The sequence below is a fragment of the Boleophthalmus pectinirostris genome, unplaced genomic scaffold, assembly GCF_026225935.1.
Source record: "Boleophthalmus pectinirostris isolate CB_2022bp ecotype Guang Dong unplaced genomic scaffold, ASM2622593v1 HiC_scaffold_18, whole genome shotgun sequence".
In the NCBI taxonomy this organism is placed as follows: Eukaryota; Metazoa; Chordata; class Actinopteri; order Gobiiformes; family Gobiidae; genus Boleophthalmus; species Boleophthalmus pectinirostris.
The window spans coordinates 38,433,071-38,455,004 of NW_026571133.1; the positions used below are offsets into that span (position 1 = coordinate 38,433,071).

Below are 21,934 nucleotides of genomic sequence, written 5' to 3' on the forward strand. Positions count from 1 at the left end.
AAAACCAAGACTAAACCAGGTCTAAACCAGGACTAAAACAAGACTAAAACAGGACTAAAATAGGATTTAACAGGACTAAATCATGCTGTGTGGACCGTGTCTCCCTGTCTTCTATCAATAATATTTTTAATACGGTGAAGTAAAGTCTGGGCTCTTCATTGTCTTTTAACAGACAAAACATCTTATGTTATGATATCTTAGTCTTTGCTTCTCTACAGCAAATCAAGTAATCCAAAGTATTCAGATTACGTTACTCACTTTAAGTAATTTAATGGATTACGTTACAAACTGCATTCTGGGGTATGTAATCTGTAATCTGTAGGGGAATACATTTTAAAAGTAACCTTCCCAACACTGGTTATAATGTTGTTACCTCCTCAAAAACAGACCTGGAGTTGTGTTTTGTTTCATTCATTTAAAAGGTTACTCTAAATTTCTGCTTTTAATTTAGCTCTTAATCCAAACTTTTCCTTGTTTTAAATAAAAATTATTATTATTTCACTTTGTTTTTATCATATGTTCATCTAATTTTAACTCAATTTTTTACTAAAACCTTTAGCTTTATGTTTTATGTTTTATATTTGATGTTTCTGTCTAAATTGCTGTATGTGTGGAAGAAACAATGGGGTGCAGGGTTGTTTTAATCAGGGGCGGCGCTACCATTAGGCAAAAGTAGACAGCTGACTAGAGCCCCCAAACCTGAAGGGGCCCCCAACCAACTGCCCTCAGTGTCACTAATAGCTGAGGCCTCAGAGCAATTTGATTTTCTCTCAATATTTTATTAAATGAGAGACATTAAATGAGAGTAGTTTACTTTTAAACAATAATCATAAGAAAAATAATGATCATCATATGTAATGGATGTAAACAAAAATCTATTTATTTAATCTATTTTATCTAAATCTATTTATTTATTTTATTAAATGTTTTGTTTTTATTGGTATAGATGTGAGGATGTGCTTGTATTTGTTCATTTTTACTGCTACAGATTTGCTCTGTCGAGGTTTTGTTGTATTTCACACAATGACAATAAATAAATCTAAATCTAAAAATGTAATTGTACTAGCCAAAAAAATAAAACTACTTTCATCTAGTAGGCTACCTAACTAATAAGTTTCCAATCTATCATAATTCAAACAAATAGAGATATGCATGTCACAAAAACAATGGGGAAAAGACAAATAAAAAAAAAAGACAGACAAATATAACCCTAACCCTATATATATATAAAACAAACAGTGCATTATAGTGAGGGCCCCAAACTCAATTTCGCTCAGGGCCCCCCAAATTGCTAACTCCGCCACTGGTTTTAATCATAATTTTTCTGTTGCATGTGAACTTTGTGCTGAATTTCAAATGTACAAATGAACTGCTCTATAAATAAAGTTTCGTTGATTAACTTTAGTTCAGTAGAGATTGTCAATTTCAGAGGCTGAAATTATCCAAATGATTTTAATGAAGATGTGTGTGGAGTTTTAAAACACATTGGAGCGAATTCCTGTATTACCACATGACATCACAAGGTGGTACAGAGTGTTTTATGTGTGGGAGAAGAACTCAGCCTAAATATAATAAGTGTGTTAAATGTGTAAGTGAAACAAAACACAACTCCAGGTTTACATAGATCAGAAAATAGTGTAATTTGAGCGGTAATGTTCAGAGTACTTTTTAGCAACATACTTTACTTTTATGCCACTTCTACTTCAATAATATTTCTACTTAAGAATAGGACTCTTACTTAAGTAAAAGGTTTGGTTCCTCTTCTCACCGTGAGAAAATCTACAAGTGACAAAAGCTAATATGATTTGAACATTTGTATTTCTTGCACTGCTTCTTCAATTTTCCTCATTTTTCTGGTCTGTCATTTTTTAATCTATATCTGTTTTATTTTAAGTACAAAACACTAAATCGTGCACGAAACCTGGTATTTTCACAGGACAGACCAAATAAATCATAACTTAAAGAGCGCCGCAAGAAACAGATGTTCGAATCATTTCATATTGTCGACATAAAGCTTGAGTCACTTTAGACTTACTCACAGTGGGAAGAATAACCACAACTTTCACAAGAGTTCTGCTACTTCAATAAAAATATGACTCAAGTAGGAGTAAAAGTAGCATATGCAGCAAGAAAAGTACTTTGAAAAGCACTTTTTTAAAAGGTTACTGAAGTAAACTTGACTAAGAACTACCCAGCTTGGTCCAATTGGTTGAATCTACTCAAATCACGTAAAATATTCTTTGAGTAATTTGTATTTATGTAGATATAGGCAAACTTTTTACACTGTTGTTGATTATGACAGAAGACGAGAGATGGTGACTGGAAGTGGATCTGAAGACCTTATTTGTCTGATTTGGACTCGTTGTAACGTTTTCTTACCTTGATAAACAATATAGAGAGCTGTGTACGTTACTTGTCAAGTCGAATCTACTCAAACCGCGTAAAATATTCTTTGAATAATTTGTGTTTACGTAAGTATAGGCAAACTTTTTACAGTGTTGTGGATTATGAAAGAACAGGGGATATAGTGACTGGAAGTGAAGCTCACAAAAACTGGATTTGGAGTCCTATTTTGAATAATTTGGATGGGTAATTTGTGTTTACATAAATATAGGCAAACTTTTTACAGTGTTGTTGATTATGACAGAACAAGATGACGACTGGAAGTGGATCTCATAGAACCTGGATTTGGAGTCCTAATTTGTCTAATTTGGACTCGTTGTAATGTTTTCTTACCTGATAAACATTATAGAGAGCTGTGTATGAAACACAAATGCTCAAATCATTTCATATTTTGTCACTTTAGACTTACTCACAGTGGGAAAAGGAACCACAACTTTCACAAGAGTTCTGCTACTTCAATAAAAATATAACACAAGTAGGAGTAAAAGTAGCATATGTTGCAAAAAAAAGTACGTTGAAAAGCAGATTTTTTAAAAAGGTTACTTAAATAAATGTGACTTAGAACTACCCAGCTCGGTCCAATTGGTCAAATTTACTAAAATCACGTAAAATATTCTTTGAGTAATTTGTGTTTACGTAGATATAGAGAAACTTTTTACACTGTTGTTGATTATGACAGAAGCCGAGAGATGTTGACTGGAAGTGGATCTCATAGAAACTGGATTTGGAGTCCTAATTTGTCTGATTTGGACTCGTTGTAACGTTTTCTTACCTTGATAAACAATAGAGAGCTGTGTACGTTACTTGCCAAGTCATCTTTGTTAGTTCCCGCATAGACTACTGTAATGCTCTCTATGTGGGGATTAATCAAGCTGGTTTTCACCGTTTGCAGCTCGTGCAAAATGCTGCTGCTCGCCTGCTTACTAACAGTCAGAAACATGACCACATCACCCCTGTCCTGTACTCCTTGCACTGGCTCCCTGTCCAGTTCAGAATTCCTTTTAAATTTTTTATGTTTGTTTTTTATGTTTGTCTTATTTTTGAGATTTTGACCCCTCACCAACCCAGCAGAGCTCTACGATGTGCTGGGCAACATCTGCTGGAGGTCCCCCGGTCCCGGTGCAAACAGTGGGGTGATCGTTCTTTTGCAGTGGCTGGTCCAAAACTCTGGAACTCTTTGCCCATTGAGTTACGCTCCATCCCTGACCTGCCTTTGTTCAAAGCCAAACTTAAAACCTACTTATTTAGAACGACTTTTAACACTTAGTGGCCCTGTGACACTTTCTTTCTTTTAATGGTGTAATGTGCTTTGTTGACCTATTCGTATGATGTTTATTGTTTTTGATCTTGTTTTAATGTTGTACAGCACTTTGGTCGGCTATGGTCATTGGAAGGTGCTATAGAAATAAAGTTTGATTGATTGATCAAGACCCTCTCATGTCCAGCTCAATCTCCAGACCTGAGCCCCACTGAAAACCTCTGGAACGTGATCAAAAGGAAGATGGATGGTCATCAGGGTTATTCCACCAAATATTGATTTCTGAACTCTTCCCAAGTTAAAACATTAGTATTGTGTTGTTTTAAAATGAATGTGATCTTCTTTTCTTTGCATTATTTGAGTTCTGAAAACATCTTTTGAAAGCCTCTTTTTTGTTATTTGTCATTTTCTGCACATAAATGCTCTAAATAACAATATTTTTTATTTGGAATTTGGGAGAAATGTTGTCAGTAGTTTATAGAATGAAGCAAAAATGTCCATTTTGCTCAAACACAAACTTATAAGTAGTAAAAGCAAAGAAACTGATCATTTTGCAGTGGTCTCTTATTTTTTTCCAAAGCTGTATTAAAATCACGTAAAATATTCTTTGAGTAATTTGTGTTTACGTAGATACAGGCAAACTTTTTACACTGTTGTTGATTATGACAGAAGATGAGAGACGTTGACTAGAAGTGTATCTCATAGAAACTGGATTTGGAGTCCTAGTTTGTCTAATTTGGATGCGCAATTTGTATTTATGTAGATATAGACAAACTTTTTACAGTGTTGTTGATTATGACAGAACAAGAGAGATGTTGACTGGAAGTGGATCTCATAGAACCTGGATTTGGGGTCCTAATTTGTCTATTTTGGACTCGTAACATTTTCTTACCTGATAAACATTATAGAGAGCTGTGTATGAAACACAAATGTTCAAATCATTTCATATTTTGTCACTTTAGACTTACTCACAGTGGGAAGAATATCCACAACTTTCACAAGAGTTCTGCTACTTCAATAAAAACATAACAAGTAGGAGTAAAAGAAGCATATGTTGCAAGAAAAGAATGTTGAAAAGCAGATTTTTTTTAAAGGTTACTTAAATAAACGTGATTTGGAGCTACATAGCTCTGTCCAATTGGTCGAATCTACTCAAATCATGTAAAATATTCTTTGAGTAATGTGCTTTTACGTAGATACAGGCAAAAGTGGAGCTCACAGAAACTGGATTTGGAGTCCTAATTTGTCTAATTTGGATGAGTAATTTGTATTTACGTAGATATAGAGAAACTTTTTTCAGTGTTGTTGATTATGACAGAAGACAAGAGATGTTGACTGGAAGTGGAGCTCATAGAACGTGGATTTGGAGTCCTAATTTGGACTCGTTATAACGTTTTCTTACCTTGATAAACATTATAGAGAACTGTGTACGAAACATAGATGTTCAAATCATTTCATATTTATTATTTATTCTTTGAGTAATGTGCATTTATGTAGATATAGACCAAAGTGGAGCTTACAGAAACTCGGATTTGGAGTCCTAATTTGTCTAATTTGGAAGAGTAATTTGTATTTACGTAGATATAGGCAAACTTTTTACAGTGTTGTTAATTATGACAGAAGACAAGAGATGTTGACTGGAAGTGGAGCTCATAGAACGTGGATTTGGAGTCCTAATTTGTCTATTTTGGAGTCGTTGTAACGTTTTTATACCTTAATAAACATCATGTCGAGCTGTGCATGTTACTCCGCCGGAGAGCCCGCACTTCGGCTGCTGTTGCGCTCGCTTTTGTAGGTGGCGTCGCTGCTTTACGTCGGTGGGAGTAGACTATAGCCACTCTCTCTCTCTCTCTCTCTCCCCTTGCGCACAGTTCACATCCAGTAGTTGGAGTTGTTGTACACCGTAGAAGACTCGCGGAGAATACAGCTTTCTCCAGCGGAGCAAGTGAGCGCGCACACGGCTACCAAAACGCAACCTTCCCCCCGGGGACGAACTTGGGACACTTTTACCCCCCGGCTTTTGACGCGACTTCTTCTTCTGCGGGTTGCCGGTTGGAGAGGCGAACGGGAAGACGCGAGAGGAGAGAGGAGAAAAGGGGAGCACCGCGCGTCACCGAGCTCTCACTCAACACCACAGCCGCGGCAGAAGCGCTTCGGTCCGGTGTGGTGTGCTCCAGCTGTCCGCCTGCGTTACTGGAGAGGGGGAAAGGGAACTCCATTACGCGGTTTTTCAGCTGGTATGAGCTAATTCGCCATCGGGACAGACATGGAAACTAAACCGTTTTTATCTTTGGGTGAGTTTGTTTACTAATTTTTCTTTCTTTCTTTTTTTTTCGCGCAGGATGTATCGCTGTTTTTTTTTTTTTTTTGCTTATCGTAAACATCACTGATTACGATTCTTGCGTATTTCGTTGGGCTAACTCAACGCTCGTGCACGCTGGTTGAGTTGCAATCTTGCACATGGAGATCTATATAGCGATTTTCTCATGACATCTGCTTGATTCGAAGTGACATCTCCTTCTGTACTGTACGCGCCGCTCCACGATTGCCTCCCTTCGTTCCTCCCGCGTAGTAAACACCGTTTTCTGCCACTGTTACGCACAACACGTTTTCAGTGACAAATCTGGGTACATAATTACTCACGTTTTCGGTTATTAAGAACTTGCCCCAGCGGCGTTTGCTACCTGTACAGTACGGGTCATTACGCGCGATGTCATACGTAAACAGCATGCGTTGGCGCGGTTCACGTGTCCCCTAAGTTTCGCAGCTGGTGTTCGTGGTTAGATTCTACTTCGATTTGACTTTGACTTTGCAGTACGGTGTTGCTGTTGAAGTTGGACACGACTTAACGCTGAGTGAGGGGAGCGAAGAGGTCGTAAATTCTCCTCGACTCGGAGCAACTGGTTGTTCGAACGCTGCAGACAGAGCGAGTTTAAAAAGCCATAAAAGTGAATTGTCATGCAGATTGGGGACGACAAGTTTTGCAATGCATTGTGGTAGAAATCAGGCTGTTATGTGTAGCAACTTAAGCTCCTTATTTGTTGATTTATTTGCGTGAAAGGGACAGTGCATATGAATGAACATCTGTTACGGTTTTAGTTTAAATACTAATAATGCACGATTATTTCTACTGTTCATTTGAGTTTTTTTTAAATATACTTTGAACCAGATAAGGGTTGCAATATGGCATGAAGACTTGGGATAGAGATTTGATTTTATTTTTTTACAATTTCACATAAAGTGTAACCGATATTATTTTTGAAAATCTGAAATTATTTGATGATTTAAAAATGTCGCTGTAAAAAAAAATACAAACAAACAAACAAACAAAAATAGTTCCGTTAATAATCATTGCAGCCCTGTACATTGTTTAAAGGTGCACTGCTTAACTTTTCTGGTTGCCATGGAGATGCAGATAAGGTTCCGCTATATGGTATTAAACGTATATAAGCATTTTTTTTACGAGTGGGGTTTCCTCTTCGCAGATCTCACCTGTAAATTGTCTTGTTTCTATGGAGACAGAAAGGTTTAATGCCATACTTCGGAATACTATAGGTAAAACAATAACTGGCAAGGCTTCTATTGGAAAAGTTACACAATGCACCTTTAACTTTTGAACCTCTTCTATAGTCTAAAAATGAAAATATAACATACACGTACAATATTTGGCAAATAGACTTAACGTTATTTCATATAAACATTTACACAACATATGGAATCGTCGCTGTGAGTGTGTCTGGCGTGTTCCCATAACACACGTTGTCAGATCAGCAGAATCTCTCACACATGTTGGAAATGTTCCGCAGCGTGGCATGGTAAACGGTTGCTAGGATACAGGAGCTAATTACTTATGAGCGATGCATTTCGTTATAATCTAATTCCAGCGGTGGAAGAAGTTGTGTTTATTAAGTGAAAGTACAGATAATGGAGCCAAAAAATAAATAAAATACTCAAGTGGAAGTAAAAGTATCACATGTACAAACCTACTCAAGTAAAGTGTGAAAGTATCAGTTAAAAATGTTGTTAAAGAGTAAAAAGTGTTAGTATTTTGCACAGATTTTGAGATAAAGCTTCAAGTGTAGTGATATTGTTAAAGATTTGCGCAATATTTTGAAGTTTATTTGTTATTTGTGTATTTCCGTTTGCTCAAAAAATAAACAAAAATGTACTTAGAGAGTAAAAAGTAAAAGTATTTTGCGCGGATTTTGAGATAAAGCTTCAAATGTAGTGATTTTCTTAAAGATTTGTACATACTTTTGAAGTTTATTTCTTATTTGTATACTTCTGTTTGCTCAAAAAAACCCAAAAAAAACTATAATAATAAAAAAATAAAAAAAATAAATTTACTTTCAGTCCTGTAGTGGCATAGAAAGCAAGTAAGTAGTAATAAATGCAGTGGACTAGAAAGTTCAGTTACCTGCTCTCAAAAGTTACAAACATCGTCGTAAAAATCAGCTTAAGTAAAGTACAGATACCAAAAATATATACTTAACTCCTGTACTTTACTACAACTAAAAGGGAAAACTACTTCATACCTTTATTCAAGCTCATGTTGTTTAAAACGTGTAATTATAGAAGGACTAAAATACTACTTGCAGTTCACATCCAATCAAGTAATGTACTTTTTATTATACTTTAAATACATGTTGCGTTCAAGGACTATTAAAAACTAGTTCATCTTGCTTTTGTTTATGAGTATGAGTAGTAGTAGTACTATCTATTAGTATGTGACTTTCGATACTTTTGACAGCCCTACTTAGTACTTAGTAAAGCTTTACATCTCAAAATCTGCACGGAATACTTTTACGTTTTACTCTTTAACTTTATTTCTAAACGAGTACTTAAATACTTTTACTTTAGTTACTTTTTTTTCATGTGATATGTGATAGAAATGTATGAGTATTTTATTTTATGAAAAAAAGCGACTGAAAAAAGGGAAGAGATCGTTTCGTTCTATACCTAATTTTCCACAACATGACACTTTTACTTTTGTATTTTGTCATTTTTTTTCGTTTCGGTATCTGTATTTTCCTTACAAAACTCAATACTTCTCACTCTCGCCTTCTAATTTCCTCTCCGAACTTGCACGGACGCGCTCACGGTCAATGATTAATGCTCGAGCGGTACTGTACATGTGTCAGTGTACACAGACGCACAGACGTATAGTGGACTCTTGTACCCAGAGCCCAGGGGCAGCATGGGCCCGTCCCGTGGAGCGGGAGAGAGGGAAGGGGGGGGAAAGAAGGGGGAAGAGAGAGGGAGGGAGAGGAGGAGGGGAGAGGGGGGCGGTCGGGGGGTATTATGTCTGCGAAAAGGAGGTAGTTGCATTAAGGACACGCTGTACATTCGTTTGAGCGGGAGTATGCGCTGGGTTTTACTTCAAATCAACTTTTTCTCAGCAAGTACGCATAAGAAAATATTTGAAAATGTTGAGAATTAGAAGTAGCGCGCGAGAACTATGGGATGGATTGGATTTTAAAGGTTCAATATTACACAAAATGAATTCTTTTGAGTTTTAAGGCATGTTATAATGTTGTTACTTCATCAAAAACACACCTGGAGTTGTGTTTTGTTTCATTCACACAAGCCTGAGCAATTCTTTTATTTTTAGGCTGCGTTTATATGATGACGGTCTGAACAGAAGAGGCAAAAGTGGTGTCGCGTCTTCGCTTTTTATTCCGTGTTTAGACCAGCGTTTTCAGGAGGAAATCTGCATACGGTGACGCAAAAGTGTGTGGAATTCGATTGGGTATGCACGCCGTCCGACGTGTTTGTTTCTGTGTACTGCAGTGTTTCCCAAAGACTGCGTCACGACCTTCAGGTGGGTCGCAAGAGAGTTTTTTTAGATCGCATTTTCACGATCTGCAGGTAGGTCAATTGAATGTTGAAAAAAAAAATATATAGGCGACTTATGGATCCTTTTATTCAGTGACTGTTTTCAGAGAGACACGATCACTCAGTCAACAATAAAATATCCTCATTAATGTTCAATAACGGTCAAATCCACCTTTATTTTGTGGTTTACAAATAATGTCTATTGACTTGGGTTGCGGAGGTTTGTGGCTTTTAAAATATGGGTCTCCAGAAAAAAAGTTTGGGAAACACTGGTGTACTGTATGTATGTGACGTAAACGCGTGTGCGATGTGAGCAGATCTGACCAGAGTTTTGCGTCTTGGGCAGTGTAGATGGAAATGCTACGGCGGAGCGTATTCAACTTTTCCACTCTGGAGGGTAGTTTCAGATTTTTGCGTTTTTAAACACCCAAAACGCCGTCACCGTCTAAACGAAAGGCTCTTCCCATAAAATATTTTGGCGTTTTTACCCACATACGTTCTCGTGTAAACAGGCCCTGAGTTTGTCTACATCTCTAAAACTTAAAATACTTAGTTCCTCCCTGTGATGTGATGAAGCGGTAGTTTTCATTTTCAAGTTAACATTATAACATTATCAGAACATAAATTAATAACAGCGCAATGCGGGCCTTTGTGCAAGACTGTAATTCAGGCATTTTTAAAGGTCCAGTATTACGTAAAGTATGTTATAATGTTGTTTCCTGTTGTTGTTTTCCTGTGTTTTGTTTCATTCACACATTTTTAACACACAAACCCTGCATGTCTATGGCCTCTTAGCATAACGGCCTTAGTCGTTTTTTGGCCAAATTGAGTTATTTGAATAATTCTCCTCTCCAGAACCTCCAAAGTCTTTGTTAAACCATCATGTGCAAAGTGAATATGAAACAAAAACATTTTAATCCTCAAAACTGTGAAAATGTCAAATGTGTCACATGCACTGCAAAAAATTAAATCTTTAGTTAAGTTAAGATGACTTGAATTAAGAAAGTTTTATCATGATTTGAGTAAATTCCACTAGACAAGTTAAATTATCTGTCAGCGGAATACGATTTTTTGTTCTTAAAATATGAAAATATAACTTGCTACACTTAAAAAAAGAAAAACAACAACCCTTAAAATAAGAAATGAAATTGAATGTCGCTTGAATTTAGAAAAACACTTATTCCATTGGTAGAGTCGACTCAGATAAAGTCAAATGTTCTTAATTTTCATTTTAACAAACCTTTTTGCTGTGTGAATGAGTTTCCTTCCACTAAACAAACAACAAAACTGTAGCGCTGTAACAAAATAATTTAGGAAAATACACCAAAAATACTCTATATATATATATCGATACAGCAGCTCACGATATCGATACTGTATCATTACATTAAACGATACAATATATCAATATTTCAATATTTTTGCACACCCCTAGGCACCAGCCAATCAGCGAAGAGCCATACATTCTGTGTTGGCAACGATTTCCAAGATCGAGGATTTAAAGTTGGAACAAAGAGAATGTTTGGTGAATTTTATCAAGGGGAAAGACGTTTTTGCCCTTCTTCCTATGAGATTTGGTGCACTACACATGTTACGCCCAAATAGAAGCAGTTGGTTAAATGAAAACCAATACTGCCGAGCCAACGAATTGTAACACTGTGAGGTCAGACGGTTTCTACGAAGTGAAACCGCCCATATCCACTGAGACATAGAAATGTTAAAACACATTTTTAATATTCAGAAAAGTTTTTGGAATTATTTATTTCACGATTTGGGCTGTACAGTAAAACCACTTGTGTTTTGGTTGCATACTTTTAATTATACACACTTGTTGACAACTCATGACAGCACTCAAACAAATATTCAACCATTTGATTAAAAAAATGTACGTATAAAAAATGTCTTTGTGATGTCATGTCGCAATACAATCCACTGTGTTTTTAAACTCCACACACCTTCACTAGATTCATTTGGATGATTTCAGTCCTGGAATTGCCAATCTCTACTTTAGTCTAACTGAAGGTAAAAGGTAAAACTACCGCTTCATGACATCACACGTTGGAACAGATCATTTTGAGCTTTGGACGCGCAGACAAACTAATAATAAAGGATTACTCCGACATGTGTGAATGAAACAAAACACAACTCCAGGTATGTTTTTGATGAATGTTATTTTAATGGAGCGGTCTACAGCCAGTGCTCTGTCAGTAAAAGCATGTGGTTTGGAGCAGAGTTCAGACTGTGGAAGAATAAATGGGACTGTTTGTTGAGTTAAGCTGTGCATGTATTTATTTGACATTCCATAAGCCAGTAATCACAGCATCATACATCATTTCATATTCTTTTGCTCCGTGTAGAATTTCATTTTCACTTCATACTTTTGTCTCTGAAGCCCGCGCCTCAAGTGAACTCTGTGATCTTAAAAGGCACTTCGTTCTTCACAGTAGGTCCAGCCATATTCTCCTTGTCTTTTTCAAGGTTTAATCCTGAAGAGTAGAATAGAATATTAATTAAACACATTTATTTTGGTGAAACTCAAAAAATCCCTGAAGAAGCAGCAGTAGTAGTAGTAGGAGTACTAGTAGTAGTAGCAGCAGCAGTAGTAGTTTATTCCACACTCTTCGCTTTTAATGTTAAATTTATGAAGATTATTGATGTTCAGATGTTTTTGTATTGTAATTTTAATGCCTTTCTTATTACTTTGTGTACCAATTGTGCTATTGAAAAAAAAAAAGCCTTGTATTGCCAGTAGTAGCAGTAACAGTAGCAGTAGCAGTAGTATTAACAGTAGTAGTACTTGTACAAAGCAGACAGATTATTAGTACAGGTGTGCAGTATTATATGTCCAAGTTAAAATTGATTCAGGTAGCAGTAGTAGTTGCAGTAGTGTCTTTACTAGTAGCACTAGCAGTAGCAGAAGTAGTAGTAATAGTAGTAGTATTTGTAAAACGCACACAGACTGTTAGTACAGGTGTGCAGTATTGTATGTCCATGTTTGAAATGATTCAGGTAGCAGTAGTAGCAGCAGCAGTACTAGCAGTACTAGTAGTAGCAGTAGTAGTTGCAGTATTGGCAGTACTATTGGCAGTAGCAGTAGCAGTAGTAGTAACAGTAGTAGTACTTATACAAAACAGACAGACTGTTAGTACAGGTTTGCAGTATCATATGTCTGTGTTCAAAGTGATTCAAGTAGCAGCAGTAGTAGCAGTAATAGTGGCAGTAGTGACAGTAGTAGTAGCTGTAGCAGTAGTAGCAGTAGTAGTAGTAGTAGCAGTAGTAGCAGTAGTGGCAGTAGTAGTAGTAGTAGCAGTAGTAGTAGCTGTAGCAGTAGTAGCAGTAGTAGTAGTAGTAGCAGTAGTAGTGCATGTACAGAACATACAGACTGTTAGTACAGGTTTGCAGTATTGTAGGTCCATGTTCAAAGTGATTCAGGTAGCAGTAGTACCAGTAGTAGTTGCAGTAGCAGAAGTAGTAAGTAGTACTTGAAGAAGCAGTATTTGTACAAAACAGAGTGTTAGTAGTGTAGCGTGTGTTAGTACAAGTGCAAAGTATTGTATGTCCTTGTTCAAAGTGATTCAGGTAGTAGTAGTTGCAGTAGTAGTAGCAGTAGCAGTAGTATTAGCAGTAGTGGTACATGTAGAGAGCAGACAGACTGTTAGTACAGGTGTGCAGTATTGTATGTCCACATTCAAAGTGCTTCAGGTTACAGTACACAGCGCACAGAGCCTCAGTATTGTAGAGGAAACACCACACAGCGAGAGTCCGAGCGCGGTGAAACTGTCCACTCTACAAAACACCTCCTGTGTTTTTAGAACGGCTCATTTCTGGACTGAATCTAGTTTACAAAAGAAAAGTACTCTGCGTACATTTTTTGCCCGACTCAGCCACCTGTTGCCTGGAATGTTCCGCAGTATTACATTAAACATATCTATCTTGCATTTCTTCAGTTGCAGGTGTTATTGAGGAAAAAAGTGGGAAATTTACACTTTACTTTAAGCGGGCTTGCCTCTCCACAGATCTGACCGATAACTTGGCTTGATGACACCACACACTTGTCTCCACAGGGATCGATATGTTGAATGCCACACTGCGGAACACTACAGTTAAAACTAGGGATGTAACAATAATTGAATGAAATATCGTGATATCGTATCGTCAAAGTCTCACAATAATATCGTGGGCTGTCACAATATGTCGAATTCTTTGCTTAAATGCAGGTTTTATAGTAGCAACAGCTTATAAACATTGGAAACTACATATCCCATGATTCATTTCAGTGCAGACAACATGAAGATATATGTATTTTACTTGAATTCTTGGGATTATGATGGAAATAATTCACACCAAAATCTTGTCAAGGTATTTTAAAAGCAAAAAAGTGTCCTATCTACAATTACAAATATAAATATCGTACCGTGAGATGCATATCGTGATAATATCGTACCGAGAGATTTGGATATCGTTAAATCCCTAGTTAAAACATCTCCATGGAGACAGGTGAAGTTTGTCCTGTAACTTGACGTGGCAAAACTAGCTTTATCAGAGGTTATCTCAAGTGTAAAGACTAATGCCATACTATGAAACATTCAAAATAAAAACATCTCCATGGAGACCAGCTAGACTCTTCACAGATCCACAGACCTGAAATTTTAGTTGATCTGGTGCTTGTTCAATGTCATAAGTGTGGAACATTTCAGGCAAAACCATAGCATCTCCATGGAGACAAGAGGGTGACATTAGCCTCTTTCATCAGCCTGTTTCACTTCGTGGAAACCGTCTGACCTCGCAGCAATAGGATTTGTTCGCTTGACGGTATGTACATATGTAATGTGCCGCAAACGGGGCTAAGTGGTATATTAAGCTTTTCCCAAATCCTGTAGTAAGAAGGACAATAACGTCTTAACTCATGATAAACTTCACCAAACATTCTCTTTGTTCAGGCTTTAAATTCTCGATCTCGGGAATCATTGCCAACACAGAATGTATGACTCTTCTCTGATTGGCTGGTGCCCGAACTCACACTTCTGAGGATTTTGCGAACTGTCTAGTGTATTCTGATTCCTGACCTAGTCACTGGAGAGAAATGAAATTGAGTAGAGGCACTAGGTGGCGCCAAAGGTAAATGTTACATAGTACATCTTTAAATGTCCGATATTACGCTACTTTCTGATCTGTCTTATAACGTTGTTTCCTTGTCAGCATAACATGGAGTTGTTTTGTTTCATTCACATATGTTTAACACAAACTCTGCATATTTAGGCTGACTTCTTCTCTCAAACTGAAAACACTCTGTTCCACCTTGTGATGTCATCTGGTAGGTAATACACTGTGTTTTTAAACTCTATACATATTCACAAGAATCATTTGGATAATTTCATTTGAAATTGAGAATCTCTACTAAACTAAAGGCAAAACGTAGCTGCTAACTTGAAAACTACCACTACATGACATCACAAGGTGGCACAGAGCATTTTGAGCTTTGGAGATGTAGAAAGACTAATAATAAAGAGTTATTCAAACATGTGAATGAAACAAAACACAACTCCAGATATGATTTTAAGGAACTACCATGATTATAACATGACTTTAAGCTCACAAGAATCCCTTTTGTATAATATAGCACCTTTAAACTATCATCTGTTCAAACTTGCTTTATCCGAGGCTTTCTCCATTGAGATTGTTAATTACCCACTTCCAAGGACACCTGAACGCACCGCGAGTCCTTGAACGCATCGATTAGCCACTCACTTATTGCAATCATCTTCCACGCTGCATTAAAGATCCCCGCACGCTGCTGTTTAAAGACGACCCCCGTACAGTTAAGCGTTATAGATCGAGCGCCGGCGTGCGATGACGCCATACGCTCTAGCCCCGCCCCCTTCCCCCGCACGTGACTCGAGGAATAGGCGGTGAGAATGACATTGAACTCGCGCTGGCCTCTGGAGGGAGACGGTAATAGCCGGAGGGTGGATTCAACAGATACTATGGGGGTTGCCGCTCAGACGTACGCCGTGCTGAGACCGCTATGGTAAAATGTATATACAGGAAGTGCTCCACTACATATGTGAATGAAACAAAACACAACTACAGTTCTGTTTTTGAGGAGGTAACAACATTCTAACATGACTTAAAGCTCACAAGACAAAATTTTGCGTATTAGAGGACATAACGACATAACGGGGCTCACCTTTGCTTTGTTTGGATTGTTGAAGTGTCCAATTCAGGGCCAGTTCTTGACACATATTCCAAACAGAACTCCAGAACTGTCAACAGAGTGAGTCATTCAAAGAAGTGGATTTAACAGAAGTTTGACAGAGCAGCTGTGCTTTAATAAGGTTTGACACATTTATTATAAGTCTGTGTCACAATGCAGTTTGGTGTCACTGAGGTTATGGCAGTAGAAGCAGTAGCAGAAGTAGTAGGAGCAGCAGTAGCAGTCGTAGCAGCAGTAGTAGTATATGTACAGAGCAGACAGGCTGTTAGTACAGGTGTAGAGTATTGTATGTCCAATGTTCAAAGTGATTCAGGTAGCAGTAGTAGTAGCAGGAGTGGTAGCAGTAGTAGCAGTAGTGGCAATACTAGTAGCATTAGTAGGAGCAGTAGTGGTAGTGGTGGTAGCAGTAGCAGCAGAACTAGTAACAGTAGTAGTAGCAGTAGTGATAGCAGTAGTGGTGGCAGTAGTAGCAGTAGTGGCAGTATTAGTAGCAGTTGTAGCAGTAATGGCAATACTAGTAGCAGTAGTGGCAATACTAGTAGCAGTAGAAGTAGCAATAGTAGCCGTAGTCGTAGCAGTAGTAGCAGTAGTGGCAGTACTAGTAGCAGTAGTAGCAGTACTAGTAGCAGTAGTAGCAGTAGTAGCAGTAGTCAGTAGTAGCAGTAGTGGCAATACTAGTAGCAGTAGAAGTAGCATTAGTAGCCGTAGTCGTAGCAGTAGTAACAGTAGTGGCAGTACTAGTAGCAGTAGTAGCAGTAATGGCAATACTAGTAGCAGTAGTGGCAATACTAGTAGCAGTAGTGACAATACTAGTAGCAGTAGAAGTAGCAATAGTAGCCGTAGTCGTAGCAGTAGTAGCAGTAGTGGCAGTACTAGTAGCAGTAGTAGCAGTACTAGTAGCAGTAGTAGCAGTACTAGTAGCAGTAGTAACAGTAGTGGCAATACTAGTAGCAGTAGTGGCAATACTAGTAGCAGTAGAAGTAGCAATAGTAGCCGTAGTCGTAGCAGTAGTAACAGTAGTGGCAGTACTAGTAGCAGTATTAGTAGCAGTAGTAGCAGTAGTGGCAATACTAGTAGCAGTAGTAGCAGCAGTAGTACCAGTAGTGGTAGCAGTAGTAGCAGTAGTGGCAGTAGTAAGTACTAGCAGTAGTAGTAGCAGTAGTAGCAGTACTAGTAGCAGTAGTAACAGTAGCAGTAGGCAATACTAGTAGCAGTAGTAGCAGCAGTAGTACCAGTAGTGGTAGCAGTAGTAGCAGTAGTGGCAGTACTAGTAGCAGTAGTAGCAGTACTAGTAGCAGTAGTAGCAGTACTAGTAGCAGTAGTAACAGTAGTGGCAATACTAGTAGCAGTAGTAGCAGCAGTAGTACCAGTAGTGGTAGCAGTAGTAGCAGTTGTGGCAGTACTTGTAGTTGTAGTACCAGTAATAGCAGCAGTAGTAACAGTAGTGGTAGTAGCAGCAGCAGCAGCAGTAGTAGTAGTAACAGTAGTGGCAGTACTAGCAGTTTTAGTAGCAGCAGTAGTAGCAATAGTATTAGTAATGGTATCAGTAGTAGCAGTACTATTAGTATTGGTAGCAGTAGTAGTAGTAGTAGTAGTCGTAGTAGTAGTAGTAGTAAATGGTCACATTTTTCTATAGCACTTTTCCACCTTCAGGGCACTCAAAGCTCTTTACATCAAGGAACCACTCACCCATTCACACACACTTTCACACACCAGTGTACGCAGACACTGGAGGCGAGGTGGGTTAAGTGTCTTGCCTAAGGACACAAGGACAGCATTTATCTGTGGGAGCTGGAATCACACCACTAACCTAGTAATAGTAGTAGTAGCAGCAGCAGTAGTGTCAGTACTAGTAGCGGTAGTAATAGCAGTAGCAGTAGCAGTAGTAGAGCAGGCTGTTAGTACAGGTGTGCAGTATTGTATGTCCAAGATTCAGGTTACAGCACACAGAGCCAGTGCAGTATGGTGTTATAGGGGTTTAGTGGCACAAATACTTATATTTGCAGTAAAAGGTGCTGCCTAAGATTCACTTGGGCCCCAAAGAATTGCTCTATGGCATTCGCAATATTTTTCTTTTCATTAAATTACAGCTGTTTTACTGCAGTTTTATTTATTTTTATTTATCTTGAATTTAATACTTCCTACAACTGTACAACAACTCACTCTTATGTAACAGATAATACTCCCTACAACTGTACAAGAACTCACCTTTATGTAACAGGTAATACTCCCTACAACTGTACAACAACTCACCCTTATGTAACAGATAATACTCCTACAACTGTAACAACTCACCCTTATGTAACAGATAATACTCCCTACAACTGTACAACAACTCACCCTTATGTAACAGATAATACTCCCTACAACTGTACAACAACTCACCCTTATGTAACAGATAATACTCCCTACAACTGTACAGTAACAGATAATACTCCCTACAACTGTACAACAACTCATCCTTATGTAACAGATAATACTCCCTACAACTGTACAACACTCACCCTTATGTAACAGATAATACTCCCTACAACTGTACAACAACTCACCCTTATGTAAAAGATAATACTCCCTACAACAGTACAACAACTCACCCTTATGTAACAGATAATACTCCCTACAACTGCACAACAACTCACCCTTATGTAAAAGATAATACTCCCTACAACAGTACAACAACTCACGCACACTAGTCGGTTATAGAAATTATAATTTTCAATATTTGTTCATTTGGCTTTTGGAAGTTTTTTTTTTTTTTAAGTACAATGTAATCTGTAGACATTTGAGAATCTGAAAAGCAGTGTAAGTACGTGGATCTTAAACCAGAAAAGTTCCATAGTACACCTTTAACCTGCCAAACAGATGCACATGAAGTTTTCACACACACAGAAACACTAAAGGAAACAAACAAAAACAAAAAAGTGTAGTGACCAGAAACCTAAACCTCTCTGTTATAGGACAAACCTTTTCCTCCTCTATTGAAATATCCATTTTGCTATTAAAAATAAAGTTAAGAAATAAAAACTGCCTTATACTGAGTTGCAAATATTTGTGTTAACATGTGTTTTTGCATAATTTAAACATAGACATTCAGATAAAATAGTCAAAAACATCCGAAAACGTGACAGATACGCTGATTGCAATCGGGGTCATCATTTAGGGAGGAGTTACATCATTTCATTGCAAAAAAAAGTGATGAAATCTTATAGCTCAGGCACTAGTTATTCACAAAGTTTTCTCATGCAAGCCGGGTGCAAAAGACCGGGCCAAATCAGGGCATCCCCGCTGCTTATAGACGTATTTGTATAACTACGGATATGATCACATTCTCAGTCAATCTCTTATAAACTGTTGTTTCCTCGGTTTGGAGACGTGCGCTGCAATTTGGTCATTTTAGTAATGGTTGTGACTCATTCTTCAGCTGAGAGAAGGAAAAGAAAACTATTTATTTTCTTTACCGTGAATATGAAATCTACCTAATTCAATACTACACGTAAGGATTTCCAAGTGTTTTATATTTTGTACACTTTCAGTATATTGGACATATTGGACCGAAATATCGTGATATTGTACCGTCGAAAGTCTAACAATATATTGAATTACAAGCCTCTTTGCTTAAATTCATTGTAGTAACAGCTAAAAAACAGAACGAACTACATAGACCATGATCCTTTACTCTGTTCCAGTCCAATCTACATGCCGAAATGACTCATATTAAACACTTTTAAATCTTAATTATTTGGATTATAATGAGAAAAAAGTAGCATATTCACAGTTTTGTAAGCCTCCACAAAATATTCCAGTAACATCGTAAGATGCATATCGTGAAATCGAGAGCTTTCGATATCATTACATCCCTATTGGACATTTTGCAACTTGGAATAATTTTCAGTATAGACAGTTGAAATTATTTGATTCTTCCCAAATTGTTCAGCCCTAATTGGTAGGTTGATGGTTCAGTTCCTGCTCAGACATGCGGGGCCCAAAGATTTTCAGTGGATCCGCAGGAGTTTTTACAAAAGAGCTTTGGACTGCAGTAGATAGTGTACATTTTGATGAAGGGATGGCATCTTGTACGCTTTTAGGAAAGTTTTTATAATCATTACTGTTCTGTAACATCTATTTCAGGGGTGTCCAAATTATGGCCCGGGGACCAAATGCGGCCCTCAGACAAATTTTTGTTGGCCCCCAGGGATACTGCTAAATTGGATCAAATTCAACTATTAGACATAGACAAGCTTTATTGATCCACAAGGGAAAATTACTTGGACACAGAATTAACTAATTAAAGAATCTAAATGGTAATCAATTCTAAATAAGTAGCAATAAAAATAGCAAGACATAATTATATAAATGTATATGTACACATCAAAATAAAATAGAAAAATGATTTAATTAAATATCTCAGGTATATACAAGAGGTCGTAAGGAGAAAACAGTGCAAAGATGATATGATGATTGACAGCACAGGCTTATCTGTTACATAAGGATGAGTTGTTGTACAGTTGTAGGGAGTATTATCTGTTACATAAGGATGAGTTGTTGTACACTTGTAGGGAGTATTATCTGTTACATAAGGGATGAGTTGTTGTACAGTTGTAGGGAGTATTATCTGTTATATAAGTGAGAGTTGTTGTACATTTGTAGGGAGTATTATCTGTTACATAAGGATGAGTTGTTGTACATTTGTAGGGAGTATTATCTGTTACATAAAGGTGAGTTGTTTTACAGTTGTAGGGAGTATTATTTTACATAAAAATAAGTTTATTATATTATTATATTACTTAAAAGGTAAGTTGCTGTAAAGTTGTAGGGAGTGTTATCTGTTACATAAGTGTGAGTTGTTGTATAGTTGTAGGGAGTATTATCTGTAGCATAAGGGTGAGTTGCTGTATTGTTGTAGGGAGTGTTGTTTTACATAAAGGTAAGTGATACAGTTGTAGAAAGTATTATACTACTTAAGGGTAATTTGTTGTAGAGTTGTAGGGAGTATTATATTACATAAGGGTAAGTTGTACTGTTATAGAGAGTATTACCTGTTACAGAAAGGTGAGTTGCAGTACAGTTGTAGGGAGTATTATATTACATAAGGGTGAGTTGTTGTACAGTTGTAGGGAGTATTATAGTATGAATGCAATCCTGTATTTCTCACTGTTTGAACGGAGCTGTAAGAGACTCTGACTATCGTCTATCGTCTGGCGCAATCGGTGAGTTGCTGTACAGTTGTAGGGAGTATTATCTCCTCCGTCCCTCTATAGTCCGGTGCAGCGGGTGAGCAGGAGTGTCCACGATGGAGACCAGTTTGTCCAGCGTCCTCCCGTCCCTCACTGCGACAAACGTCTCCAGCTCGCGGCCGATCACGTGACCAGCTTTACGGATGTTACCACTGTGACACGGACCTAAAACGAGTTCCAGGACTTTTGAAAGGTCAACATATCTTAACTTATACTTTTTGTCAGGTTTTAACTTCAACCCACATTCCTCTGTTGCTTGTAACCGAAGAGAATAGCTCCGTGTGTGTGTGTGTGTGTGTGTGTGTGTGTGTCCGTGTGTGTGTGTGGTGGGGCTGGAGACTGTCGAAAGCATTTGGCCCACTTTGTCTTTTTACTGCGTGCTCCTGATGCCCTACCTTTTGAGACACAGCTGTCATCTTTACTGCGGAGCTTTTATAGGCAGCCTCGGTGGTTTCAAGTGATAGCTCTGTCCCATCCCGTCGTCTCTCATCTTTGGTGTCTTCGCTCGTGGAGGTTTTTTGACTCAAATTTCCCGACGTAAAATCACGCTGGGTTTTGGAAGAGGTTAGATACGTTCGCGTCTGTGTTTTATGTTTTGCGGTAAAAAAAATCAACAACTTTGTAACTGAATGTTCGGATTAGTCTGCGCCCTCTGCTGGCAACGGTGGTTATTAGGAATGTAACAATAACTGAAATATCGTGATATCGTATCGTCAAAGTTCTCACAATATTTCGAATTACAAGTCTCTTTGCTTAAATTAAGAGTTATGGTGCAGGAATAGCTAAAAAAAAAAAGACATAGACCACAGGGAACTACATAGACCATGATCCTTTGCTCCATTTCAGTGTAGACAACAAGAAGAAATAATAGTTGTAAGCACTTTTAAGTCTTTGGATTAATTCTTGTCAGGACATTTTAAGAAGAAAAAGTAGCATATTAACAGTTTTAGTTGTTTAGCCTATACAAAATATCGGATAAATATCGTACCG

General features: G+C 37.7%; 1 protein-coding gene across 6 annotated transcripts in view; it reads left to right on the forward strand.

Moving 5' to 3' along the window:
• The first annotated feature begins 5,551 nt into the window (after positions 1-5,551).
• Positions 5,552-21,934, forward strand: part of rxraa (retinoid X receptor, alpha a) — a 361,198-nt gene continuing 344,815 nt past the window's right edge. For all 6 annotated transcript variants that reach the window (XM_055154229.1, XM_055154228.1, XM_055154232.1 and 3 more), the window contains exon 1: positions 5,552-5,955. In XM_055154229.1, coding sequence (XP_055010204.1) covers positions 5,928-5,955 — 28 coding nt within the window. In that variant the 5' untranslated portion in view covers positions 5,552-5,927. The remainder of the gene's footprint in view (positions 5,956-21,934) is intronic.